At 39.6% G+C, this 22086-nt stretch overlaps 2 protein-coding genes across 2 annotated transcripts; one reads left to right on the top strand and one right to left on the bottom strand.

Annotated features, from left to right (window-relative positions):
- Positions 1–39: 39 nt before the first annotated feature.
- LOC137273825 (NADPH-dependent diflavin oxidoreductase 1-like) lies at positions 40–16837 on the bottom strand. Its single transcript, XM_067806692.1, has 15 exons — positions 16734–16837; positions 16488–16626; positions 13679–13756; positions 11854–11951; positions 10844–10942; positions 10557–10658; positions 9050–9247; positions 7590–7711; positions 6747–6919; positions 5597–5644; positions 4789–4896; positions 2411–2609; positions 2242–2301; positions 1473–1686; positions 40–1233 (listed from the first exon to the last, which is right to left on the bottom strand). The coding sequence occupies exons 2-15, from the start codon at positions 16623–16625 to the stop codon at positions 1089–1091; spliced, it is 1782 nt and encodes a 593-aa protein (XP_067662793.1). The 5' UTR covers position 16626; positions 16734–16837; the 3' UTR covers positions 40–1088.
- Positions 16838–17006: 169 nt separating this feature from the next.
- On the top strand, positions 17007–20259 carry LOC137273828 (multifunctional methyltransferase subunit TRM112-like protein). Its single transcript, XM_067806701.1, has 4 exons — positions 17007–17179; positions 17811–17912; positions 18569–18661; positions 19249–20259. Exons 1-4 carry the CDS (start codon positions 17102–17104, stop codon positions 19348–19350), a joined length of 375 nt encoding a protein of 124 aa, XP_067662802.1. The 5' UTR covers positions 17007–17101; the 3' UTR covers positions 19351–20259.
- The last annotated feature ends 1827 nt before the right edge of the window (positions 20260–22086 follow it).

Here is a 22086-nt window from a genome sequence, read left to right as displayed (position 1 = left end):
ACCACAAAATTCCATTGAAAGAACAATAAAAACATGCAGTACGATACATTCCTAATTAGTTTATTCATTCATTCATACGACAGTTACATTCGTTTCACTACAAAGTCTGTGATCTTTCTTTGTCCACACTTGGTCGGCAGCAGACATGAAGCACCATATTGGCATCAGCAAATGAAGGAGGGGTCTTGACTGTTTCATCACAGTTCATGTCATCACCATCACATTCAGAATTAGCTTGGGACATTCCGTTGCACTGATTGGAAACAGCCTTCACAATTGCAACTTGGTTCAGTATATCCATTAAGTTTGTAATAGAGAATTGGTATTCATAACTTCTCCTTCTAATATTAGGAGGTTTATTCAGGACTTTTGAAACTGTTCGGTATAGTTGTCAGTTGGTTATATCCCTGTTCATTATAAAATTATTCTGCTGTAATTCAATTCCCCCAAACCTTCATCTTCTTCATTTAAAAGTTAAACATGTCCTCTGCCAGTTTCACCTTTTCAACCTTTCTTAACTGTCAAGACCGAATTGTATGATGTTTTTTGTGTGGTTTTCCAATCTCAAGTCCTCACATCCTTGTAGGCTGAACGTAAGACAGTGCATATATTATCTGTATATATTATCTTCATGTGTGCATATGCATGGTAACAGGCAATTATACAGTTCAATTAAAACCTTCAATGGCTTCATCATATCTTGTTCCATCACCACTGCTGTTGTCATTTTGTTCATGCATTAGATATACCTGTAATCAATTATTCTCTTGAATATGTTACACCAATATCTGACTAGGATACATCCTTAAAAGGCATCTAGAAGTGACACTTCAGGGTGAGTTATTGGAACAAGTTTCATTGAGCCTTGTGTTCAGGGATCTGAGGTTTTCATCCACATATATGTTGACACAAGTGATCTGGTGTAAACATCCAAAAAACAATAAATTAGACATGTCTCCATCTAGCTAGGCTACTAGTCCACTGGCTTCCCAGCTAAACAGATCAATTAAATCAAGTAACGCTCTGTTCAGGTGAACAGATCCGTTACATCAAGTCCATCTCTGTTTCAGCTTAAGACATCCACTACATCATGACCAGGCCTCCACCTGGTAGTGTTTCTTGGCCTCCATCTGTGTGATGTACTCTGCGGCCTCCGTAGCATTCCTCCCTCCGGCCGACATCACAACATCCTGTAGTGCCTCCTTCACATCATCCGGCATCCTCTTGGCGTTCCTGTGAAGAGTAGAAGATCTTGTGTTCAATAATCATTCTCAGATACCTAATGCTAATGATAATCAACAAGCTTTTGAAGCAACCTGAATCTGTGAGACATTGAAACAGCGCCACTGCAGCTGTGAGAAAAGGAGGCAGTTCCACAACAGCTTTGAGACATTGAAACAGCGCCACTGCAGCCGTGAGACAAGGAAGCTGATCCACTACAGCTCTGAGGCAATGACGTATGAATGACTTACCCAGCAATGAAAAACCAGGCCTGGTGGTTGTCAAGGAGATCCCAGACAAGCGCCGCATTGTCCCTGATGAGGTGCTGGACATAGACCTTGTGTTCCTGGTCACGGGAGAAGGCGGTCAGCACCTGCAGCAGACCCCGCCCACTCAGCTCCTCCCATTCTCTTCCACAGTAGTAGTCAGCCGACTGACTTCGACAACCAAAGAATAACACATTGCCTGAAACAGCATGTAGACAAGTTACCATGGTTACTCATGGTGAAGGAAGCTAAAGATATAAAGAACAACACAATGCTCCAAACAGCATCTAGACAAGTCACCATGGTTGCTCATTTTCTGGTGAAGTACAGATACAAAGTATGATATGACTGACACAAATTTCACTCGCTGTGTTGCTGGTGATACACACTGACCAAGACAAAACAATGAGCCGGCAGGTCATGTGTGTTATCTAATTTTCTAGTAACCCCAGTTTGAACGATATAACAATAGGTTCCACAGTTCAATGTGACAATAATTACTTAACTTTCATGCTTAAATACAACCCTTATTACACTGTATTTTACACTGTATCAGTACAAACCTAATTACACAGTAACATCTCTCACAGGGCGCTGTGACCAATATGGCACCATTACATCCTGTACATCTGGCTCTGAAACTGTGGAGCATGACCCTCCCAAACTGACCTTGAAAAGCATTGGTAACCACAATTCAAAGTCCATATACAGAACACTGATCAAATCTGGTAAAGACCCAAGAGAAAACACATACCTCCAGCATTGCAGGCAGCTCGGTCATGGATGAAACTTCTGAAGGGAGCAACCCCAGTTCCTGGAACACAGACAGGGGCCAGTAAGTGGTGTATAATACTGTAGGATGGTGGCAGGTTAAAACACATTGCTTTATAGTTCCTCTCATACACTGAGTGTAGACCACTAACCTGGTCCCACCATGATGGTAGGTGTCTGTAGTGAGGTGGGGAAGTGTATCGTTCCTCTCTTCACCCAAACTGGAACATAGATATCTTGGTCAGCTCTGAGAGATGACAGCCATGTTGAACAGACTCCTCGCCGTGGTTTGAATAGCTTCGTCCTGTATCGTACTACAGCGACCAGCAAGTGAATCTCGTTTGGCGTAGCCTGAAACAGTCACAGAAATTACCAGATTCAACATATGTTTGAAATTTACCATCAATAAAATATATCTGGGTTAACAATATGGGAAATTCTTGTATGCTTTAGTATATAATATTTACTATATTCTCCTTTACAAGATCATTCATTCTTTATCCGAGGATGGATCAATCTAGTCCAGCATATAATGGCATGATTTGTATGCAATTGTGCATTTTCATGTTACAAGTGACATTTTAATTAAAATACTAAGAAAATAATGTTCTAACACATTTCAGATAGCATTGTAAATAAAATTTCCAAAAAAATATCATGACGGATTGAGCCACTGTTATTTGTTGTGTGGAAAATACAAGAAATGAGGTTAAATGAGAGTGATTTCCCCTTTGTTGTGACTGCTAGTTATGTCATCAGTCACGGTTACAATGCGGTAAGCAGTCAAACAGACCTATTTAATTGGAAAATTTTATACTGATTTTTACACACATGGCAGGAAGAATGTTCACTACTTGTGAGGAGAGATGAATGGTGAGTATAACTCCTTTTATTGTGTTAGTTGAATGCAAAGGGCACACAAGGAGATTTCATCATAACAAGTTGCAGGGACATTAATACTTGACAAAACAAATAATATATATATCTCCTTCATTAGTGTATAGTTTCAGAATTGTCTAAAACAAAAATTGCCCACGATACATTGTATAGATATTTTTAAAAATAATGGCATCACAGGCTGTGTAGAATTTATGTGTAATAATACTTTCTTCTCACTGATTTTATGTTTTTAGATGGAGGGGGACTTCTGTGGAAAATATTTGTTGAATTACAGTTTTGATAGCATGTCACTACCAGTTAAATAAAAGTCATATGTGGTTTATTTTCTAAAGACAAAATGGTTTATAAACAAAATATTGTCACTGATATTTGGAACATTTTACCTTTAGATTTCAAAATCATCTAGGTGTACAAGCTTGATATCCATGATAATAACTAACAAGTGTAATATTTCTCTTATCAATATAAATACAGCAGGTTCACAGGTTATTCAAATTCTCAAAATATCAAACACAAGAATTATCCTATGACAATGACAGTTACAAATAGATAGATCATATTACTATGTCATGAAAATAATTTTTATTTTGGTCTGTTCTCCAGGAAATAATGGCGTTATTTTTTCCATCTTCCACCAATGATAACAAGTCACACACGGTCCACAGATACTGCTTAGATGGATTGGAGTTTGCTAGAAATGAAAAAAGGATTCTGTTATCTGCCCAGTCAGGAAATGGTTACACCACAATGACTCCTATCTCACACCACAATGCAACACACTAGATGGACGAACAGTTGTGATTGTGATGAAACCTTGAGAATATAAGATGTTTTCATTGTTCAGTGTGGAAGTGTTTACCAAGTATCTGGAAAACCAGCTGGAAAACACAAGACTTGATATTTTCTTTGATGTTCACAAGATGGTGTGCAATAATAGGCAGAGATGACATCTTTTTTCCCTATGTGCTGTGATGACACAATTGTTTCCCTACCTGCTGAGATGACATCATTGTTTCTCTACCTGCTGTGATGACACAATTGTTTCCCTACCTGCTGAGATGACATCATTGTTTCTCTACCTGCTGTGATGACACAATTGTTTCCCTACCTGCTGAGATGACATCATTGTTTCCCTACCTGCTGTGATGACACAATTGTTTCCCTACCTGCTGAGATGACATCATTGTTTCTCTACCTGCTGTGATGACACCATTGTTTCCTTCCCAGTTGTGATGACACCACTGTTTCCCTACCTGCTGTGATGACACAATTGTTTCCCTACCTGCTGAGATGACATCATTGTTTCTCTACCTGCTGTGATGACACCATTGTTTCCTTCCCAGTTGTGATGACACCACTGTTTCCCTACCTGCTGTGATGACACCATTGTTTCCCTACGAGCTGAAATGACACCATTGTTTCCCTACCTGCTGTGATGACACCATTGTTTCCCTACCTGCTGTGATGACACCATTGTTTCCCTACCAGCTGAAATGACACAATTGTTTTCCTACCAGCTGTGATGACACCATTGTTTCCCTACCTGCTGTGATGATACTATTGTTTCCCTACCTGCTGTGATGATGCTGTTGTTTCCCTACCTGCTGTGATGACACAATTGTTTCCCTACCTGCTGTGATGATGCTATTGAGAAAGCTCTTGGCTGCAGTGGAGGTATCAAGTCTAGGAGATACTCAAATGGTATTTGCCTGCTGGTCTGTGGAAAGTCCTGTAAGACCTGTAAATGAAGGAGAACATTTCTACTTGTGTCATTTAGATGTTGACTAATTTAAGTAATCAAAACACAAAGGCCATTGTTGAAGGCTACAGATCAAACTGGTTGGCTGACTGATTGACTATAGAAATGAGGGAGTAAATGAGTTGACTGGAATCAAAATAGCACCTTCTGTGTGACATGTGAAACAACTGGGATTCCCCACTTCCTCACATGTCTTGAGTGTTGATAATGAGCACGTCATCATATCACATTTGCATAGATCTATGATTATGATGTCTGTCACTGGAATGTCTGGTCCAGGTTTGATTATTTGGAGGCCGCTCTCGCAAAGATGGAATATGGAGTCTTGCATTGAACACCGAACACAAGCATACAGATATGACTTGAATATTCAGAACTTGACTGATCACTGCAAAAAGTAGCTGGGTAACCATGTCTTGCAGACTTTTCAATCTAATAGTCACAGACTGTCTATGGTTACCACAGTAATTCTGTGTTGAATTTTGAATTTTTACCTGTCGAGAGTACTCAGAGAACAGCATTTTCAGAATATCTGAGTAACTCATTGTGGCATTAATGAAAGCTGGACACTATTATTACTTCGACAGGATTGTTTGTGGAGATAAATACCTAGGATGCTACAGGTTGATGTTTAAACTGTTTTGATGGGACTTTAATCAGCAGTGATAGGAAGACCTACCTCTAAGGTCGTCCGGCGTGGTCTGTTGCAGTAGGTATACAGCTCCTCCTGTAAGTAATCAAGTACAAATTCTGAAGACATTACACATCCTCCACTGACTCATGAAGATCGGTGTTGAACTTCAGTAATCCATGTTTGTTGGCAGAGTTGACTAATGGGTGTTCAGGTTCACTGACTTTATTGACACATGTCAGTCTCCCAGTTGTGTAGATCAATGCTCAATTTTCAGTGGTACATAAACTAACGGAGGTACATGAATGTACTGAGGTACATAAACTTACAGAGAGTAAGTGAGTTTAGTTATACGCTGCACTCAGCAATATTCCCCCTATATGGCGACTGTACTTTAAAGGTCATTTTGAGGCAGTTTGTTTTAGAGAAAAAGTGAGTGAGTGAGTGAATTTAGTTTTACGCCACACTCAGCAATATTCCAGCTATATGGCGCCGTAAATAATCGAGTCTGGACCAGACAATCCAGTGATCAACAGCATGAACATTGATTGGGAACTGATGACGTGTGCCCACCAAGTCAGCAAGCCTTACCACCCGACCCTTGGAGAGGAGCATAAACATACAGAGGTACTCAAATGTACTGAGGTACATAAAATTGCAAAGGTACCAAATGAGTGAGTGAGTGAGTTTGGTTTTACTCCACTTTTTAGCAATATTCCAGCAATATCACGCCAGATGACACCAGAAAATGGGCTTCACACATTGTACCCAAGTGGGAAATCGAACCCGGGTCTTCGGCATGACGAGGGAACGCTTTAACCATTAGGCTATCCCACCGACCCACAAAGGTACCAAAGCCTAAATGAGTGAGTGATTAGTGGGGCTGGGGAGGTGACACCAAAATCTCACTTCACAACTGTACCCATGTGAGAAATTGAACATTGGTCTTCAGTGTGAGCCAGTGCTTTTACCACTAGGCTACCCTACCACCCAACATAAGCTAAAAGAAACACACAAGATTTCAGATCTACTCGGACTTACTTGCCAGTTACATAGGTACATGAATGTACTGAGGTACATAGGCTTAACAGTATATCTAATCTTACTAAAGCACATAAGCTCAAAGGGGCACATAAACCTTCAGAGGTATATATACTTCCAAAGGTACATAAATACAAAAGATGAAGCTACATTATACCTGTCCTTCTGCTGACGAGAACTCTTGCAGCTTTTCCTTCTCCAGCTCATCAGACGACAGAAGTGAAAGAAGTTCGAAGAAGTACCTTCGTGGAATTCCCCCAATATCTAGATACTTCTGCACAAGATGGCCGACAGTGCAACGCCGTGGTAGGGAGGGTGGCAGTGGAATGTCTGAAGAACCACAGATGGGCAAATGAGTTTGACTCATTGACAATTACTGGGATACAGTTAGGAGCATGAAATGATTGTTTGTTTGATCCAGTATAAGCCACACTTGTCAATATTTCAGCTATATAGCGGTGATCTGTAAAAAGTTGAGGCTGGACCAGACAACCCTGTGATCAACAGCATGAGCAGCAATCTGTGCAAATGGGATATGATGATGTGTCAGTCAAGTCAGTGAGTATGACCACCTGATCCTGTTAGTCACCTTTTCAACAAGTATGGGTTACTGAAGATCAAATCTAACCCATTTTTGTTTACCATGTGTTCCTTATCTTAATTCTTGATCTTTGAGGGTGGGGAAGGGAATGGAGAATGAGTTCAGGGGACTTTAAGACTTAAAGTTACAGGTCAAGGTTAAAATGATACTCCACTTTGATGTGAAGTTTGGATACAGTACTCTACCATACGACGCATGATCAAAAGCTGTTCACAGGATATGAAGTTCCACAGGGTACTATCTATCACAGCTTCATCAACAAACATGAAAAATGGGAGCTTATGGGCTAACAATGCTAAAGAATCATAAATACTGCTGTATCCCAGTAGATGCACACCATGTTGTTTTTCTGTTATTAAGATGCAGAATTTTATCCTTGAACACCCTGTTATCACGTACCAGGATCAGTCTGCTCAACTGTGAATTCTGTGTCTGGGTCCAGGCTGAAATGATGAAGAAACTCCTCCACCATGTCGGGCAGATTGTCAGGATGAACCATCACAACATCACCTGGTGCATAGCTGAAGTCAAACATGTCACACATTACAAAGGCCATAACTGAAGTCAAACATGTCTTACATCACCTTGTGCATAAATGAAGTGAAACATGTCTCATGTCACCCTGTGCATAGCTGCAGTCAAACATGTCTCACATCACCCGATGCATAGCTGAAGTCAAACATGTCTTACATCACTTGGTGCATAAATGAAGTAAAACATGTCTCATATCACCTGGTGCATACCTGAAGTCAAACATGTCTGACATTACCCAATGCACAGCTGAAGTCAAACATGTCTTACAACACTTGGTGCATAGCTGAAGTCAAACATGTTTCATATCACCTGGTGCATAAATGAAAGTAAAACATGTCTCACATCACCTGGTGCATAGCTGAAGTCAAACATGTCTCACATTACCGATGCATAGCTGAATCCAAACATGTCTCACATCATCTGGTACATAACTGAAGTCAAACATGTCTCAAATCATCTGGTGCACAGCTGAAGTCAGACACATCTTACATCACTCAGTGCATAGCTGGTCAAACATGTCTCACATCACTCGGTGCATGGCTGAAGTCAAACATGTCTCACATCATAAGAATGAAGATTTTTATGGATATCAACTTCTTTATGTGAGAACACAACGTTTCGGAATTAATGCTTACTCCTTCATCAGGTGATTGAGAAAGGGGATACAGAGGTGTATTTATATGTACAGGTTAAACAATAACAAAGTAACAAGTGGAATGAGTTAACGAAAGCTGGAAGCCAGTATAAACAAGCACTGATAGGAAGCCGACAGTTATGATAACAATGATGGAAGCCAATGGTAATGCATTACAGTTGATTGGATATGTTTACATAACGGGGTAAGGACGATGTACATGATTGGGGATAAGGATGGAAGCCATTGGTGATACATTACGCATGATAGGATGATGTACATAACACACGATAGGGGGTGAGCATGTTTACATGAGGGTTCATGATGTACAAACACAAGTAGGTACGGATGTACTCGGGTAGACTGGCTATACATGAATTACATCCTTAGTACATCCTTACCTACTTGATGTCTCACATCATCGGGTAACTTTGGGTTTTGACCCTTTGTGTCTCTTTATATGCCATGCTCTGTCAATCAATCTTTTTCCATAAATGGATGTCTAATCTCTATGCTGAGTGAATCTCCAAACTTTCTGAAGATATCACAGGTACATTACAGTCTGAAGTGGATATTTCGTATTATATGGGTGGTGCATTTCTAATATTGTTCAGTATATAAGAGGTGAAATCTGGTCTATTTTGTCTTGGATCACTTGAACTAACAATATGAGAAATGACAGATAACATACCTTATTCCGGAGTCTGTGGTGTCCAGCTTCACATGACGGACATCTTGAAAGTGGTCAGGGGCAGTAACTCTGTCATTAGAGATCAAACGAGCCATATACGGATCTGTTGCAGAGTATGTACGCTTGTTGACACACTGGCTTCCATTCATGCTACTGTAGCTTCTCTCACAGAAGGTGACCTTAAATCTTGGGGCTGGGCTGAAGGAAAACATTGCAGAAACATTCTTTGTAGCTGGCACCATGTCAGTGTCAACAGAGACAGTAAAATATGGTCTGTGGTGTAAAGAGGCATTGTAAATTTAATAAATATATTTGAATATATTTCATTTGAATAATTCAACCAGTAGAAGTGTGTTGCATATACCTAGTTTTTATGCAAATATTATACTCAGCATTAGGAAGACAGTGGAAATGTTCAGAAAGTAACAGAACAGTGTGTTGCAAGGCAATGTTGACAATAGTTGTGTTATGAAGGGTTGTGTTTGGGTGAGGTATTACCATTGATTACAGCGCCAGGAACATGAAGCATATATGCTATGAATTTTGTGGGAAGGTGGAGTAGCCATGGGGTCAGGTGTTCACTTGTCGTGCTGAAGACCCCCGTTCGATTGCACACATGGGTGTAATATGTGAAGCTAATTTCTGATGTCCTCCTGCCGTGCCACTGCTAGAAAATGCTGCTAAAAGTGGCATAAAAACCTGACTCACACATTCTTAATTGTGTTTCCACTCTGCATCAAGAAACAGTTTCCAGTAATGCAATATGGGAGATTGAAAAAGTCTTTGCATTATCAGATTTACTTGAAGTTAAAAAATTTCAGTGAGCGAGAGAGTGAGTTCAGCTTTACGCTTCACTCAGCAATATTCCAGCTACATGGTGGCGGTCTGTAGATAATCTAGCCTGTACAAAACAATCCAGTGATCAACAGCATGAGCATAGATCAACACAAGGGTTAACCAAGTCAGCAAGCCTGATCACCCGATCCTGTTATTCTCCTCTAACAACAAGCATGTGTTGCTGAAGATCAAATCTAAAGTGGATCTTAATGTGTATACACAATTTCAATTTGGTGCCTGATAGAGGTGTGATGATACAGAAAATTCACGATATGATACGTATCGGGATATCTTGGAACAATACAATATGATTCTATCTTTAGTTATTTTCTTTACAAATGTATGTTTTGATATCAAGTAACAGTGTAAATTTTGCAATAACTGTCAATTTCTAAAGAAAATTAAGAATATATATGATATGTGTAACGATGCGAAAAAAAAGTATTGATATATTTATCACACTATGAAGTATCATGATTGTCGATGCTACAGTATATACTGCCACAGCTGTAGTTCCCCACATGAAGCAGATTTTGTTATCAAGACTTCAGTATGTGTTCTGATGATTTTTTCTGTGAAGAAATTATTATCAAGAGTGATGGAAAATATCAAACCTTTGTCAAGTATTGCTGGAAGAATCAATCATTAATGTCACATGACAATATGTTACCATATATCAGCACGGGTGATCTCTGTCCCAGGAGGCAGGGGCCACAAGTCCAGAACTCGTTCCCACAGCGACGTCAACCAAGGGTCAATGACAGCATCTGGCCTGAAACACACAAATGTCTTTACAGAACTCATTCCCACTGTGATGTCAACCAAGGGTCAATTCTGGTATCTCAATCAGAATCCAGGTCTACTTGTTGTCTACACAGAGGTTTTACAACAGTAGGGTGGGATCTGTTCTGACAAAGGTCAACTGAGAAGCTTTACAACAACAGTCACGGGACTTACCCAAGATCGTGTTGGTCATCTGCCAGACCGACACTGACCAGCGACTGACCAGACAGCTGGAGCAGACGACGGAAGAGCTTCTTTGCAACTACATTGAACCTGGAATGAATGGAAATCAGTTGGGGATACTTTAACTGAAACTAAGGACACACGTAATACCAGGAAGGAACCATCATAAAAACACATCTGGTCCTGTGTACAACATAGAGGCCACAAATCAGGTGATGTTGAGCAAGCCTCACTGTGCAGAATAGCTGGATGGTTGACTGTGATCAGTAGCTTGCCTTCTGAGAAGTTCCTGGGTTCTGTTTCACAAAGTTTTTGTAAGCCTAACTTCTTGTAACTTTTCCTGTAGCATGCATACCTCCTATACTGTAACACAGAAGGCACAAATGCTACAAGAAAAGTTACAAGATCTTAGAGTTACAAGAACTTTGTGAATCAGGACCCAGGAACCTCTCAGAAGTCAAGCTGCTGATCATGGTCAAGAAAAGTTACAAGATCTTAGGCTTACAAGAGCTTTGTGAAACAGGCCCCTGAACTTGACTTTCACTTTACTCATTTCAGAATACATTTGTTCATCGTATCATATTTGTTTGTTGTTTACTGTTTCCACGTTTTTAACTGGCATACAGATTTCTGGTTAACTAATTGTCTCAAGAACAACATTGACAGGTAACACTACCCAGGTAGTCTCTGATTTATGCCAGTATAGAGGGCATTAATGACTGTACAAACAGTCAACTGGGCAGGGAATACCAAATAGACTAACACCTGATCAGACGGTGTGTAAATGATCCTAACTTAACCAGCTTCTGCCAGCACAAAATTCTACTGCCAATATTGACAGCATGTCAGATTGGACGGCTGCCGGTTTGGAGAGCTTCCACTGTAATCTGCTTTGGGTTCATGAAAACATACATGCACAAAGAACAAGTTTGATCAGCTACCAACCTTTCCCAGAATCACTATTATAAACATAATTGTTGAAAACCGTTGGTGTTACTTACTTCTGATAGGAGGAGTCGCCGAGTCCAAGCACCGCGAAGTGCACTTGACCCAAGGAGTTGATCGGCAGGTTCTTTCGCAGGATAAACCTCCAAAATCTCTATAAGTTTCATAAGAGCCACTTGTCAGCAATGTATAGATGGTATAGAATGCCATTAAGCGATTAGCACACACCGATGCACACATACACATGCACACATGCTCTCCATATATCTCCATGTGACAAATTTCCTCATGTAGTAATGGTCCAATGTCAGGATAACAAGAAGACACTGTCATCAATATCCCCCGCATTACCTCCAATTTCATTACCTCCAAATATTTTATTACAAATTCCAAAACTATCAAAAGGCACCAGTACACCACTAGACCAATCTATGTGTCAAGTTTGGTGAAGAAATATTGAACAGTTTTAGAGTTCTACTCTGGAAAAGATAAATGCGCACAGACGGATGCACAGAGTGCATTTTAATACCCCCAACAAAACATGTTGCGAGGGATCACAACAAGGTATGTTTCTCCAAATGATCACCCAGATGACTGTGAGCGAGGAGCAAGTAGAAAGACAGTTAAATACCTACATCCATGAAACGGTTCCACAATGTGACATCTGATGACCAGTTTTGGTTTGTCTACTTCAGAATTAGTATTGCTATGATCGAAACAATCTATTTCATGTAGCCATTAACACAGGAAATTATGTAATTATTTTACATACTGTACAAAAATAGTTAGGGATATATGTAAATTTTGAAATCATTAATAGTTATATGTATATTTATTGACACACTGATAAGATATCAATCATAAAAATACCAATATCCCTAACTTATTTTGGCCAGCCTAAATACATATGCCTATATTATATGTTAGTGGTGCTTATGTTTTCAAGTTGATTATAACTGATTTTTCATACCATCAACATCAATTCAGATATTTAACAAAAGGAAAAAAATAGTTTTACACTGCACTCAGCAATATTCCAGCCGTATGGCGACAGTCTGTAAAGAATCGAGTCTGGACCAGACAATCCAGTGATCAACAGTATGAGCATCGATCTGCACAACTGGGAACCAATGACATGTGTCAACCAAGTCAGCGAGCCTGACCACCCAATCCCGTTAATCGCCTCTTGTGACCAGCATAGTTGCCTTTCATGGCAAGCATGGGTTGCTGAAGGCCTGCTCTCCTCCGGACCTTCACGGGTCAAATAAACTATGAACATGGCATTGTCAAAATTAAGGACAAGGGAAGTTCTTGGTTTCCAGATGAAGTGGAATGAATGTCATATATTAGACTACATGTAAGTTCTTTTAAAGCAAATCTGAATTAACACAGTGGATTAGAATTAATTAATGGTCAAGGGAGGTAAGTCTTACTGAACTGCACAGATTCAGACCACAGGTTCCCTCACTTGTCAAACTTCTGTTTTCATTTCAGGATTGGGACTTAAGTTCATATTGCCCCATTTGGTTTATGCTAATCAAAGATGTAATCAAATCAATATAGAGAATATATTCAACCTGAACAATAACGATCTTCAAACTGTTTATCATTTGTTGTCTTGGTAACGTACGTGTTAGGGTAGGGTGGAAAACAGCTCAATAGAACAGCACGTCAGACAGCCCTGAATGAGGATTTTTAAAACAGATCACTGACATAGTTCTGTTGATGTTTTCTACAAATATGAATTCTGCTCTACTATAAAACTATACTTTATTACACATTATATGGGTCTAGTGCAAACTGTATTTCTGAAGTTACACACATTGTGGAGAAATGTTCTCCTGCCAGGCATCCAGAGCAGTACTGCTGCAGTAAACTGACCTTCATGTTATCTGGAGGGTCACCTTGACCAGTTGTGGCACACACGAAGATGACCAGAGGCTCATGAATCAGGTCAGCCTGTAACCATGGCAATCGTGACACAGGGAGGATAACAAAATACATACATGTAACTACACAAAAACAACAGGGGAGTGCAGGGAGGTCACTTTCTACATAAATATTAGAGGAGTCATTCACACAATATATGCTTCTACATAAAAATCCTTTGCCCTACTCCAGCCCTCAGCCCCAGTCATAAATTGTGAACCATCCCTATACAAAGGTTTCAAATACCTGTAATCACCTTTAATTCACACATACAACTACCTGTCATCACCATCACTGATGAAACCTTAATATGTTAAAGGTCACATGCAATCAAAAAATCAAACATAATTAAAACACAATTATTACTTATTCATGACATATAACATGCATTGCTGATCATGAAAAAACAAATAAACAAAATTATAAGCGTACAACTGCAAATCAGAAGTGCATTATTTTGTACTTGGGTCCACTACGCTCGAAACAAAGGATCCAAGATACCGAACATATTCAGAGCCATTGTGTGTGCAATCAAGAGTAACGAAAAACTTTTCATTGGCTGTCTCATTTGGTGATACACTTAGCTGGCTCTCTGTTCATGGCATATAAACCCAGTAGGTGTTAATTTCAAACTGCATGTGGTCAATGATTGATGATATGCATTACATATTGTCATTAGCAGACAGGTAGGCAGACATATAAGTGCCAAAAAACCAGTTTTTCTCTGTGACAGAAGTTGCTTATGACAATCAACATGGTTTTTTTTAGGCAACGAGTAGAATATTTACTTGTTTGTCTACACAACCAAGATTAGTCTACTGCTCACGACCTCACATTTCAGGCATGCATACAGTTTCAAGCTCTGTGAACCTATTCACTGCGCATATGTATGGGTGCACAGCTGTTGAAATCACTTTTTCCCCCAGCACTGAGGGAAAATTAAAAGATCATTTGAACTCCGATTTTGCAGGCTTTTTTCATTTTTTTTCAACCTTATAGACTGAATTGGCATTTTGTATGATTTGTTTCAGAAAGCGCATACTGAAAGGTATTAGAATCTGCAAAGTTGTGTTTTACATTTCATGTGACCTTTAAAGATGACAATTCAAAATGTGATAAATATATGATTCTCACTGTACTTTAAAGGTCATTTTGAGGCAGTTTGTTTTAGAGAAAAAGTGAGTGAGCGAGTGAGTTTAGTTTTACGCCGCACTCAGCCATATTCCAGCTATATGGTGGCGGTCTGTAAATAATCGAGTCTGGACCAGACAATCCTGTGATCAACAACATGAACATCGATCTGCACAATTGGGAACCGATGACATGTGTCAAACAAGTCAGCAAGTCCGACCACCCGGTCCCGACAGTCACCTCTTACAAGCTGAGTCACCATTTATGGCAAACATGGGTTGCTCAAGGCCTATTCTACCCCGGGACCTTCACGGGTCTTAAAGAAAAAGAATTTTCCCTGGAAATACATATCTGTTACTTATAACCCTTACTGACCACAGTCTGTATCTGTATCTGTATTGGTTCCCAGGTGAACTCAATACGGGTTATAGCTAAAACGGCACCACAGCAGACCGGCACCTAAATCGTTTGGTGAAAACGGCACCATACTGGCGAAAACTATTACTGATTGATGGGTTAAAATGGCACCATATATAAAAGATTGTTATATCGACTTTATTGTTATGTGGACTTTATAGTTTTACTATTTTTTATTGTTTAAATGTTTAAATGTTTTATGTCATTTTACATCAAGTTATCAAGCATTCTTTTGGGTTGTTTGGTGGTCCTGAAAAGGACCATTCAGAGTGAGTGTTGGTAACTCAATGAAAGATGGGTCCATGAATTGCTGCATATCTTGTAAGAAGTTGGGATAAGGACAGATCACCATCCTTGAACAGGCTTCACACCTTGAACACCTCATCCTGCCTTGCCGATGAGGTCTTACAGACATAACATAAGCCTTTAGACGTCCTTCTTGGATGAACCTGGTCTGGAGGGGTCCTTTCACAACAAACACATACAAAAGGGAAATCCTCTTTGCCTGCAGTATGGGATGGGAAGCACTTTCCAATCATTGTCAGCAGAGTAGATGCATTTATTATCCAAACATACTGCAAGCAGCTTGGGTATGGGAAGTACTTTCTGATGCTTGCAGTATAACAATAATAATGGTGAGTGTTCTGTTACTTTGTTGGTAACATGGCTTAGTTGAATGTTGATGGGCATACTTAGCTAATATATTTTTTATTTATATTTCAGCTAAACACTAAAGTCTACTTACCTAATGTATATGTTTTTATTTCACAAAGTCTACTTAACAAACACTAAAGTGATCATATCAATGTTCATCCTTTTCAAATATTACATGGTGACGTTTTCGCCCTTACATTTATAGCCGTTTTCGCCAAGGGGAGGTTCCTCTGTGTCCAAATGGTGCCATTTTCACCAGGTGCCGTTTTGCTTTGGTGCACCTTTTAGCCTGCACCTACTCAATACAAAGCATAATGCTGTGTTGAAACTAGGTGCCTGTACTGCCTTGTCAGGGAGTAGTTTCCAGTCCTTTATTATCTTTGAGAAATAGAATTGCTATAATATCTCTGTGTTACACTCCGTGTGTTTAAAGTTCAGTGTATTATGTTTGCTGGTTTTGCCCTTGCTGGGGATCAAAGTTTGATCTTTGCACATTTAGTCATAGAATGATAGAACAGTAATAAAATGTTTTCGTGTGTTTAACTTGAATGTGACTTACAACTTGATATGAATCCAGTTCTGAGACTCTCGTGTGGAAATGTCGTCTCCGAGCCTCCCTACCCACTCTCTCAGCCACATCCTGTGCGGTACCCGTCTGACTGCCGTACAGAACAAGCAGTCTCCGCTCGCTTGCCATCCTGTTATTTTGTAAACATGTAAATAGTTATTTCAATTTCACGATTATCCGCGTCATAATTTTATCGATCTTTAAAGCAACGCCAAAACAAATTAAAAAAAATATCACCTGTAGATATCTGGTGTATCTTATATGGTTCGATGTGTCACTGACGAAAGGCAGCCAAAACATGTATCGTGGAGGCTGCCATCTTTGATTTATAAAAACTCGGACTGACAAGCGGCCTATGAGTAATTTGCTTTTTTCTGTCACCAGGCAGAAACAGCGTAAATCTAGACTTCGTATCTTTATAATTACACAAATCAGTTATCATGTACTGATTTGCATTCATCCCATGTTTCGTGTATTTAGCTTTGTGCACGATTTGTTGCACATTAATTCGTTTTTGCAATTCCGTTCTTTATGCAGCTCTTACTTCCGGCAAAATAACACGCTGCTAAGAATTTTATTCTGGAGGCTGGTGTGATTTGTCAGTTATGAAGCTGCTAACACATAACATGTTAACATCTAACATCATCAAGGGCGTGTCGAAAGGGTATCCCCTTAAGATTCTGGTAGCTATATATCATTATTTATCTTTTGGAAACGGACAAGCGTGCAGTTTACTAACTTTACTAAGCGCAGCTTGTACCGTTGTTTATGCCACCTGATCCAGTATCCCGTTGTTACGGGGTTTCGACGATGTAAGACCCCCATCAAAAACCACTTAAGTCCAAACTGACATTCATCCCTCATCCCAACAACCTATACACTCGGTATACTAAAACAGGTATAAAGTGAATCAGTGAACTTATTTCAGTATTGGAAACCTACAATGGCGATTGACTCCCATCTCTGTAAGAAGAGGAGATTACGTGCGGAACTTGTTCCAAAATGGCTTTGGTGACATTGTATCAAATTGTGTTTGGATATATAGGTGTTCTGACTCTACTCTTGTTTTACATGTTATTCCGATCCAGCCCACGCCGTTCATGATTACACCAGCATACTATGGATAAATATATAAGAGCCTTAACTCAGTCCGTATTTAGACATCAAAAGTCACCAATAATACCACAACAATTAGCCCACAAGGATAATTAATAGTGCACACACAAACACACAGAGGAGTATAACATTAGTATAGATTTCAGATATGGATCTACTGCCACTTGTGATGCTGTATGTTTTTTCTTTTCATTACAGGCTGACAAAGTAGAGGTGAAAGAAGTGGACTTCAACCCTGAATTTGTGTCTCGAATGATTCCCAAGCTGGACTGGCCTGCTTTATATTCTGCAGCATCTGAGGTGAGTTTGTGATCAATGAATATTTATGGGCCTCATTTGTCTCATGTGTATGGAAATTGATATGAAAAGGTTCATGGATGTTATAAGTATGACAGTTAGAATTGCTGACAAACCAGGCCCCGATTTCTTGAAACAAACATAAGTCTACATTTTGACTTAAGTTCTTTGCTCAAATGTTACAAAACGCTGGAACATACATTTTCCAGAATGAACGGAAATAGGTATCAAACTCAAACTTAGTACACAGTCTTAGTAGACTGAGTTTGGTGGACATATTTCTTTAGTTGTTTAGACTTTTTTATTAAACAAAATGCAGTTGAGTTAAGAATTTAGCTGTTTCAAATTGTCAAACTCAGTTTGAGATTTGAGTGAAAACTTAAGTTTTTGTTTTGAGAAATTTTTGAATTTGGAATGTAAAATATGTTAACAATCAAGATCATCCCTTGTTTGATAACGGTGTTAATACCTATACCGAAACTTTGCATTCATTACAATAAATAAGTTGACTATCCATAGAACTTGGTTTTCCTTCATCTATACAACAACAAATGTCTTTCAAAGAAGGTCTTAACTGATATAGGAATATTTAGGGATGTAGTAATAACCAATATTTTGGCATGTGACTTATGAAGGCTGTGTACTCTATTACTTTCCAGGTTGGTCATGGCGAGAATCTCCCAGCTGACGTAGGTGAAAATTACGAAACTGACCAGGAGTTCCTGAAACAAGCACACCATGTCCTAATGCAGGTGGTTCCCTTGTAGTGAAACAGTCACAAATAACAGTCACTGAAAGTGACCAGCAGACTTACATGCTTGTCACTGTTCATCCTGTTCAAACTGAGAAATGATGTATGCTTCTACATTGCAATTAGTACGAAGGTCGATTTGATTCCATATGTAGGGTACAGTCTGCAAACAGTGTGCGAATTAGTTTCCCAATGTTGCTAACCAATTGGGCTAGATATACCTGAAAGGTACTTGCCCACAAAATTGGCCACTAGCCCAAAATTTGAATATAGAAAGTAAGCAAAGGCTTATTGAAATATACGACAATTAGCTGTTGTCGGCATGACACTGGTTTCATCATCAAGCTGCTAATATCATGAAATTTTTGTTGGACCATAATCTGACATGATTTAAAAGGATGTTGTATCTTAACAAGTCGGAGAGAGTGATATATTTACAAACTATACCTATGAAAATTCACTAGCTAGTCGGGTTAGTGAGTGTGCAGATTTACTGGCCTGACTGGATTTTTATTGGCCATCTGCTGTTGGGCCAGTGGCTATTCACTCATTTGTGTTCTCTTATGACATCTGTTACCATGGTTTCAGGTTGAGGTGATTGAGGGCAATCTGGTGTGCCCCGAATCCGGCAGGAAGTTCCCCATCAGCAATGGTATCCCCAACATGTTGCTAAACGAAGATGAGGTGTAAGATCTGACTTCTGGATCCATCATCCCATTATCATTATTTTTCAGGCACCTACAAGATATGGATGGAAGAACACTTCAAATGAGTGACTGTGTTGCTTTGACAGTTTGAGTTCATGGCCACCATTCCCATGAAAGGTGACTATTTGAACCAGATGGAAATTGTCAGATAAGCAAACCGAGTTTGTGAAAGCGTGCATCATCATCTTCAGTTGATAACGCGGGAGACTTCATTGACAATTTTTACAATGATAACAAAATATTTCAGTTTTTGTAGTCACTCGTGTTAATAGACATCATTTTTTTTGCCATAGTCTGAACAATATACATCAGTTTCCCGCCCTTCTTTCACCACACACACTCACATACACTGGTTCAAAATCTAAAGCTTGTTAAAATTGTGAATAGTGAGATCTCACTGCCACTACACAAAGATCAGACATTCTAGTGTCAAACAACCTTCCATGTTAGCTACAAGCTGGCAGTAGTGAAATAATGAATGTTTGAGTTGAGATGAGCAGGTCAGACATTTGAAGCATGAGACACGTGAAGATCCCGGGGTAGCATAGGCCTTCAGCTACCCATGCTTGCCATAAAAGGCGACTATGCTTGTCGTAAGAGGCGACTAACAGGATTGGGTGGTCAGGCCTGCTGACCTGGTTGACACATCTCATCGGTTCGCAATTGCGTAGATCGATGCTCATGTTGTTGATCACTGTATTGTCTGGTCCAGACTCGATTATTTACAGACTGCTGCCATATGCCTGGAATATGGCTGAGTGCAGCAGAAAACTATACTCACTCACTTGAAACCTAAGAGTCTTGTGGGAAGTATAGTCCAGGTATTTTGTTATTTTACTATCAAGTTTTTAATCCACTTTTTAAAAACTTTGAATTAAAAGGCTTGCTTTGATTAATGTTGTCATTTTGAAATTTACTGCTCTAACCCCCCATATAAGCTGTGTTCTGTTTGGCTAATGTTCGCTTCCACTCAGTTATTTTATTGATTGATCAAAGGTCATTTTGACCTGTGTGTCCTAGTGCAGTCTGTCACTTGGTTGGGTCGGCACCGTGGAGACACTGGTGGTTTAGGTGAGAGGAAACGTTTTCCATCATTTTCTCAGTCTTCATGTTTGCTGAAGAGGTAGATGTCTAAAGGAGTCTTCACATGGCAAACTAAAGTTTGACAGTACATGTTAACATTTCAGAAAATGTCACACATTTTCACATGTCAAACATGTTTTGTCAAACTTCCCTGTCATTTGAGCGCAGTGTCTCTATCGTTGTAGTCACATGGAAATGTTGACTGCGATTGGGCAACATGATTTGGGCAACGCTTCAAACTCAAGTTTGACAACATGGAAAGCTTGATGGAAAAGTTGATGAGAGTAGAGACCAATGATATTTCTTAACAACTCTGAAATTAGTGTAGGTGGCAGTTTGATTGAATGTGCACACTCTCATACTTGAATTTAACGTGTTGTCAAACTTTCGTTTGCCATGCGAAGGCCCCTTAGGACCCAAATCACTTGGAGTATACCTCCCTCACACCCACTGGATGCTCTGGTGGACTAAAATTAGTCCATGTTATACTTTGTCCTTTTGTTAGAATTATGGACAAGAGACGAACCACAACATGACTTTGAAGGCAATGCCTCTATGGTGATGTTTTACATGTTATGGTTTGTGTACAATAATAGTTATGTTGAATGAATGCAAATAACTGTTCTGTCTGTTTTCTGTTGTTTTGTTGCCATGGTTACATGAGTGGAAAAACATTGTTTTGAACATCTGTTATGGATTCTCCTGTTAGCTGGAGTGTAACTGCCAAAAGGTTGTTGCTTTCTAGTCTCAATGGGGCAGTAGGGTAGCCTATTGATTAAAGTGTTCACTTGTCACACTGGAAACCCAAGATTGGTGCCTCACATGGGTACAATGTCTGAAGTCCATTTCTGATGTCGAACCAATTATTGCCTTCAGAAGATGGTCATGTTTCTGCCATTATTTTTTGTTGTTTAACACATGACTTATCATTTTTATAGCAGCCAGGAAATATTGATCTCTGAAAGAGACAATCCAGTGTTTAACATGAGCATTGGTTTAATTAACTGGGATGTGATGGTATGCTTCAACCATGTCAGTGAACCTGACCATCCAATCCTGTTAGTCACCTCTTACGACAAGCATAAGCTGCTGAAGACCAATTCTGAATGGGAACTTCATGGGCAATCAGTAGGGGGATATCTTCTAAACCAGTGTTTGAGTGATGTGACTTTGTGCTAGCTCAGCGTGGAAGGAAGATGCATAGTTGTCTGCAGTGGTACATGAAGTCATTAAGCCAAACAAGTGTAACTGATTAATCCAGTTGGCTGGTTTGCTTAACGCTGCCCTCAGCAATTATCCAGGTCTGTGGTGTATATATGAATTATCAAGTTTGGCCACAATAATCTGCTTCAACAAAGTCTGTGAATTATCAAGTTTAATCACAATGACATGTGTCAAGTAAGTCCATTGATTATCAGGTTTGATCTTAATGATATGCTTCAACCAAGTCCATGATTTATCAAGTTTGATCTCAAAGACATGCTTTGCCCAAGTCCATGAATTATCAGGTTTGGCCACAATGACATGCTTCAACCAGACTGGAGAAGCTGATAACCTTGTCCCCATCTGTTTCTACAAGTTTTGGCTGCTGAACTGGTGATCTTCTGACAACGGGGTAACTTCCTGACACTGATCA

This window comes from Haliotis asinina, chromosome 2 (assembly GCF_037392515.1).
Source record: "Haliotis asinina isolate JCU_RB_2024 chromosome 2, JCU_Hal_asi_v2, whole genome shotgun sequence".
NCBI classification, from domain to species: Eukaryota; Metazoa; Mollusca; class Gastropoda; order Lepetellida; family Haliotidae; genus Haliotis; species Haliotis asinina.
This window is presented reverse-complemented; position numbering and strand designations above follow the sequence as displayed.

Excerpts from the sequence above, each read along its gene's own strand:
- LOC137273825 (XM_067806692.1), bottom strand. The coding sequence starts at position 16,625 with ATGGCAAGCGAGCGGAGACTGCTTGTTCTGTACGGCAGTCAGACGGGT. Across the intron at positions 10,943-11,853 it reads GGCGACTCCTCCTATCAGAA|GTTCAATGTAGTTGCAAAGA; the intron begins GTAAGTAACACC and ends CATTCATTCCAG. Across the intron at positions 2,610-4,788 it reads CAATAGCATCATCACAGCAG|GCTACGCCAAACGAGATTCA; the intron begins GTAGGGAAACAA and ends TGACTGTTTCAG.
- LOC137273828 (XM_067806701.1), top strand. The coding sequence starts at position 17,102 with ATGAAGCTGCTAACACATAACATGTTAACATCTAACATCATCAAGGGC. Across the intron at positions 17,180-17,810 it reads GGTATCCCCTTAAGATTCTG|GCTGACAAAGTAGAGGTGAA; the intron begins GTAGCTATATAT and ends TTTTCATTACAG. Across the intron at positions 18,662-19,248 it reads CACACCATGTCCTAATGCAG|GTTGAGGTGATTGAGGGCAA; the intron begins GTGGTTCCCTTG and ends CCATGGTTTCAG.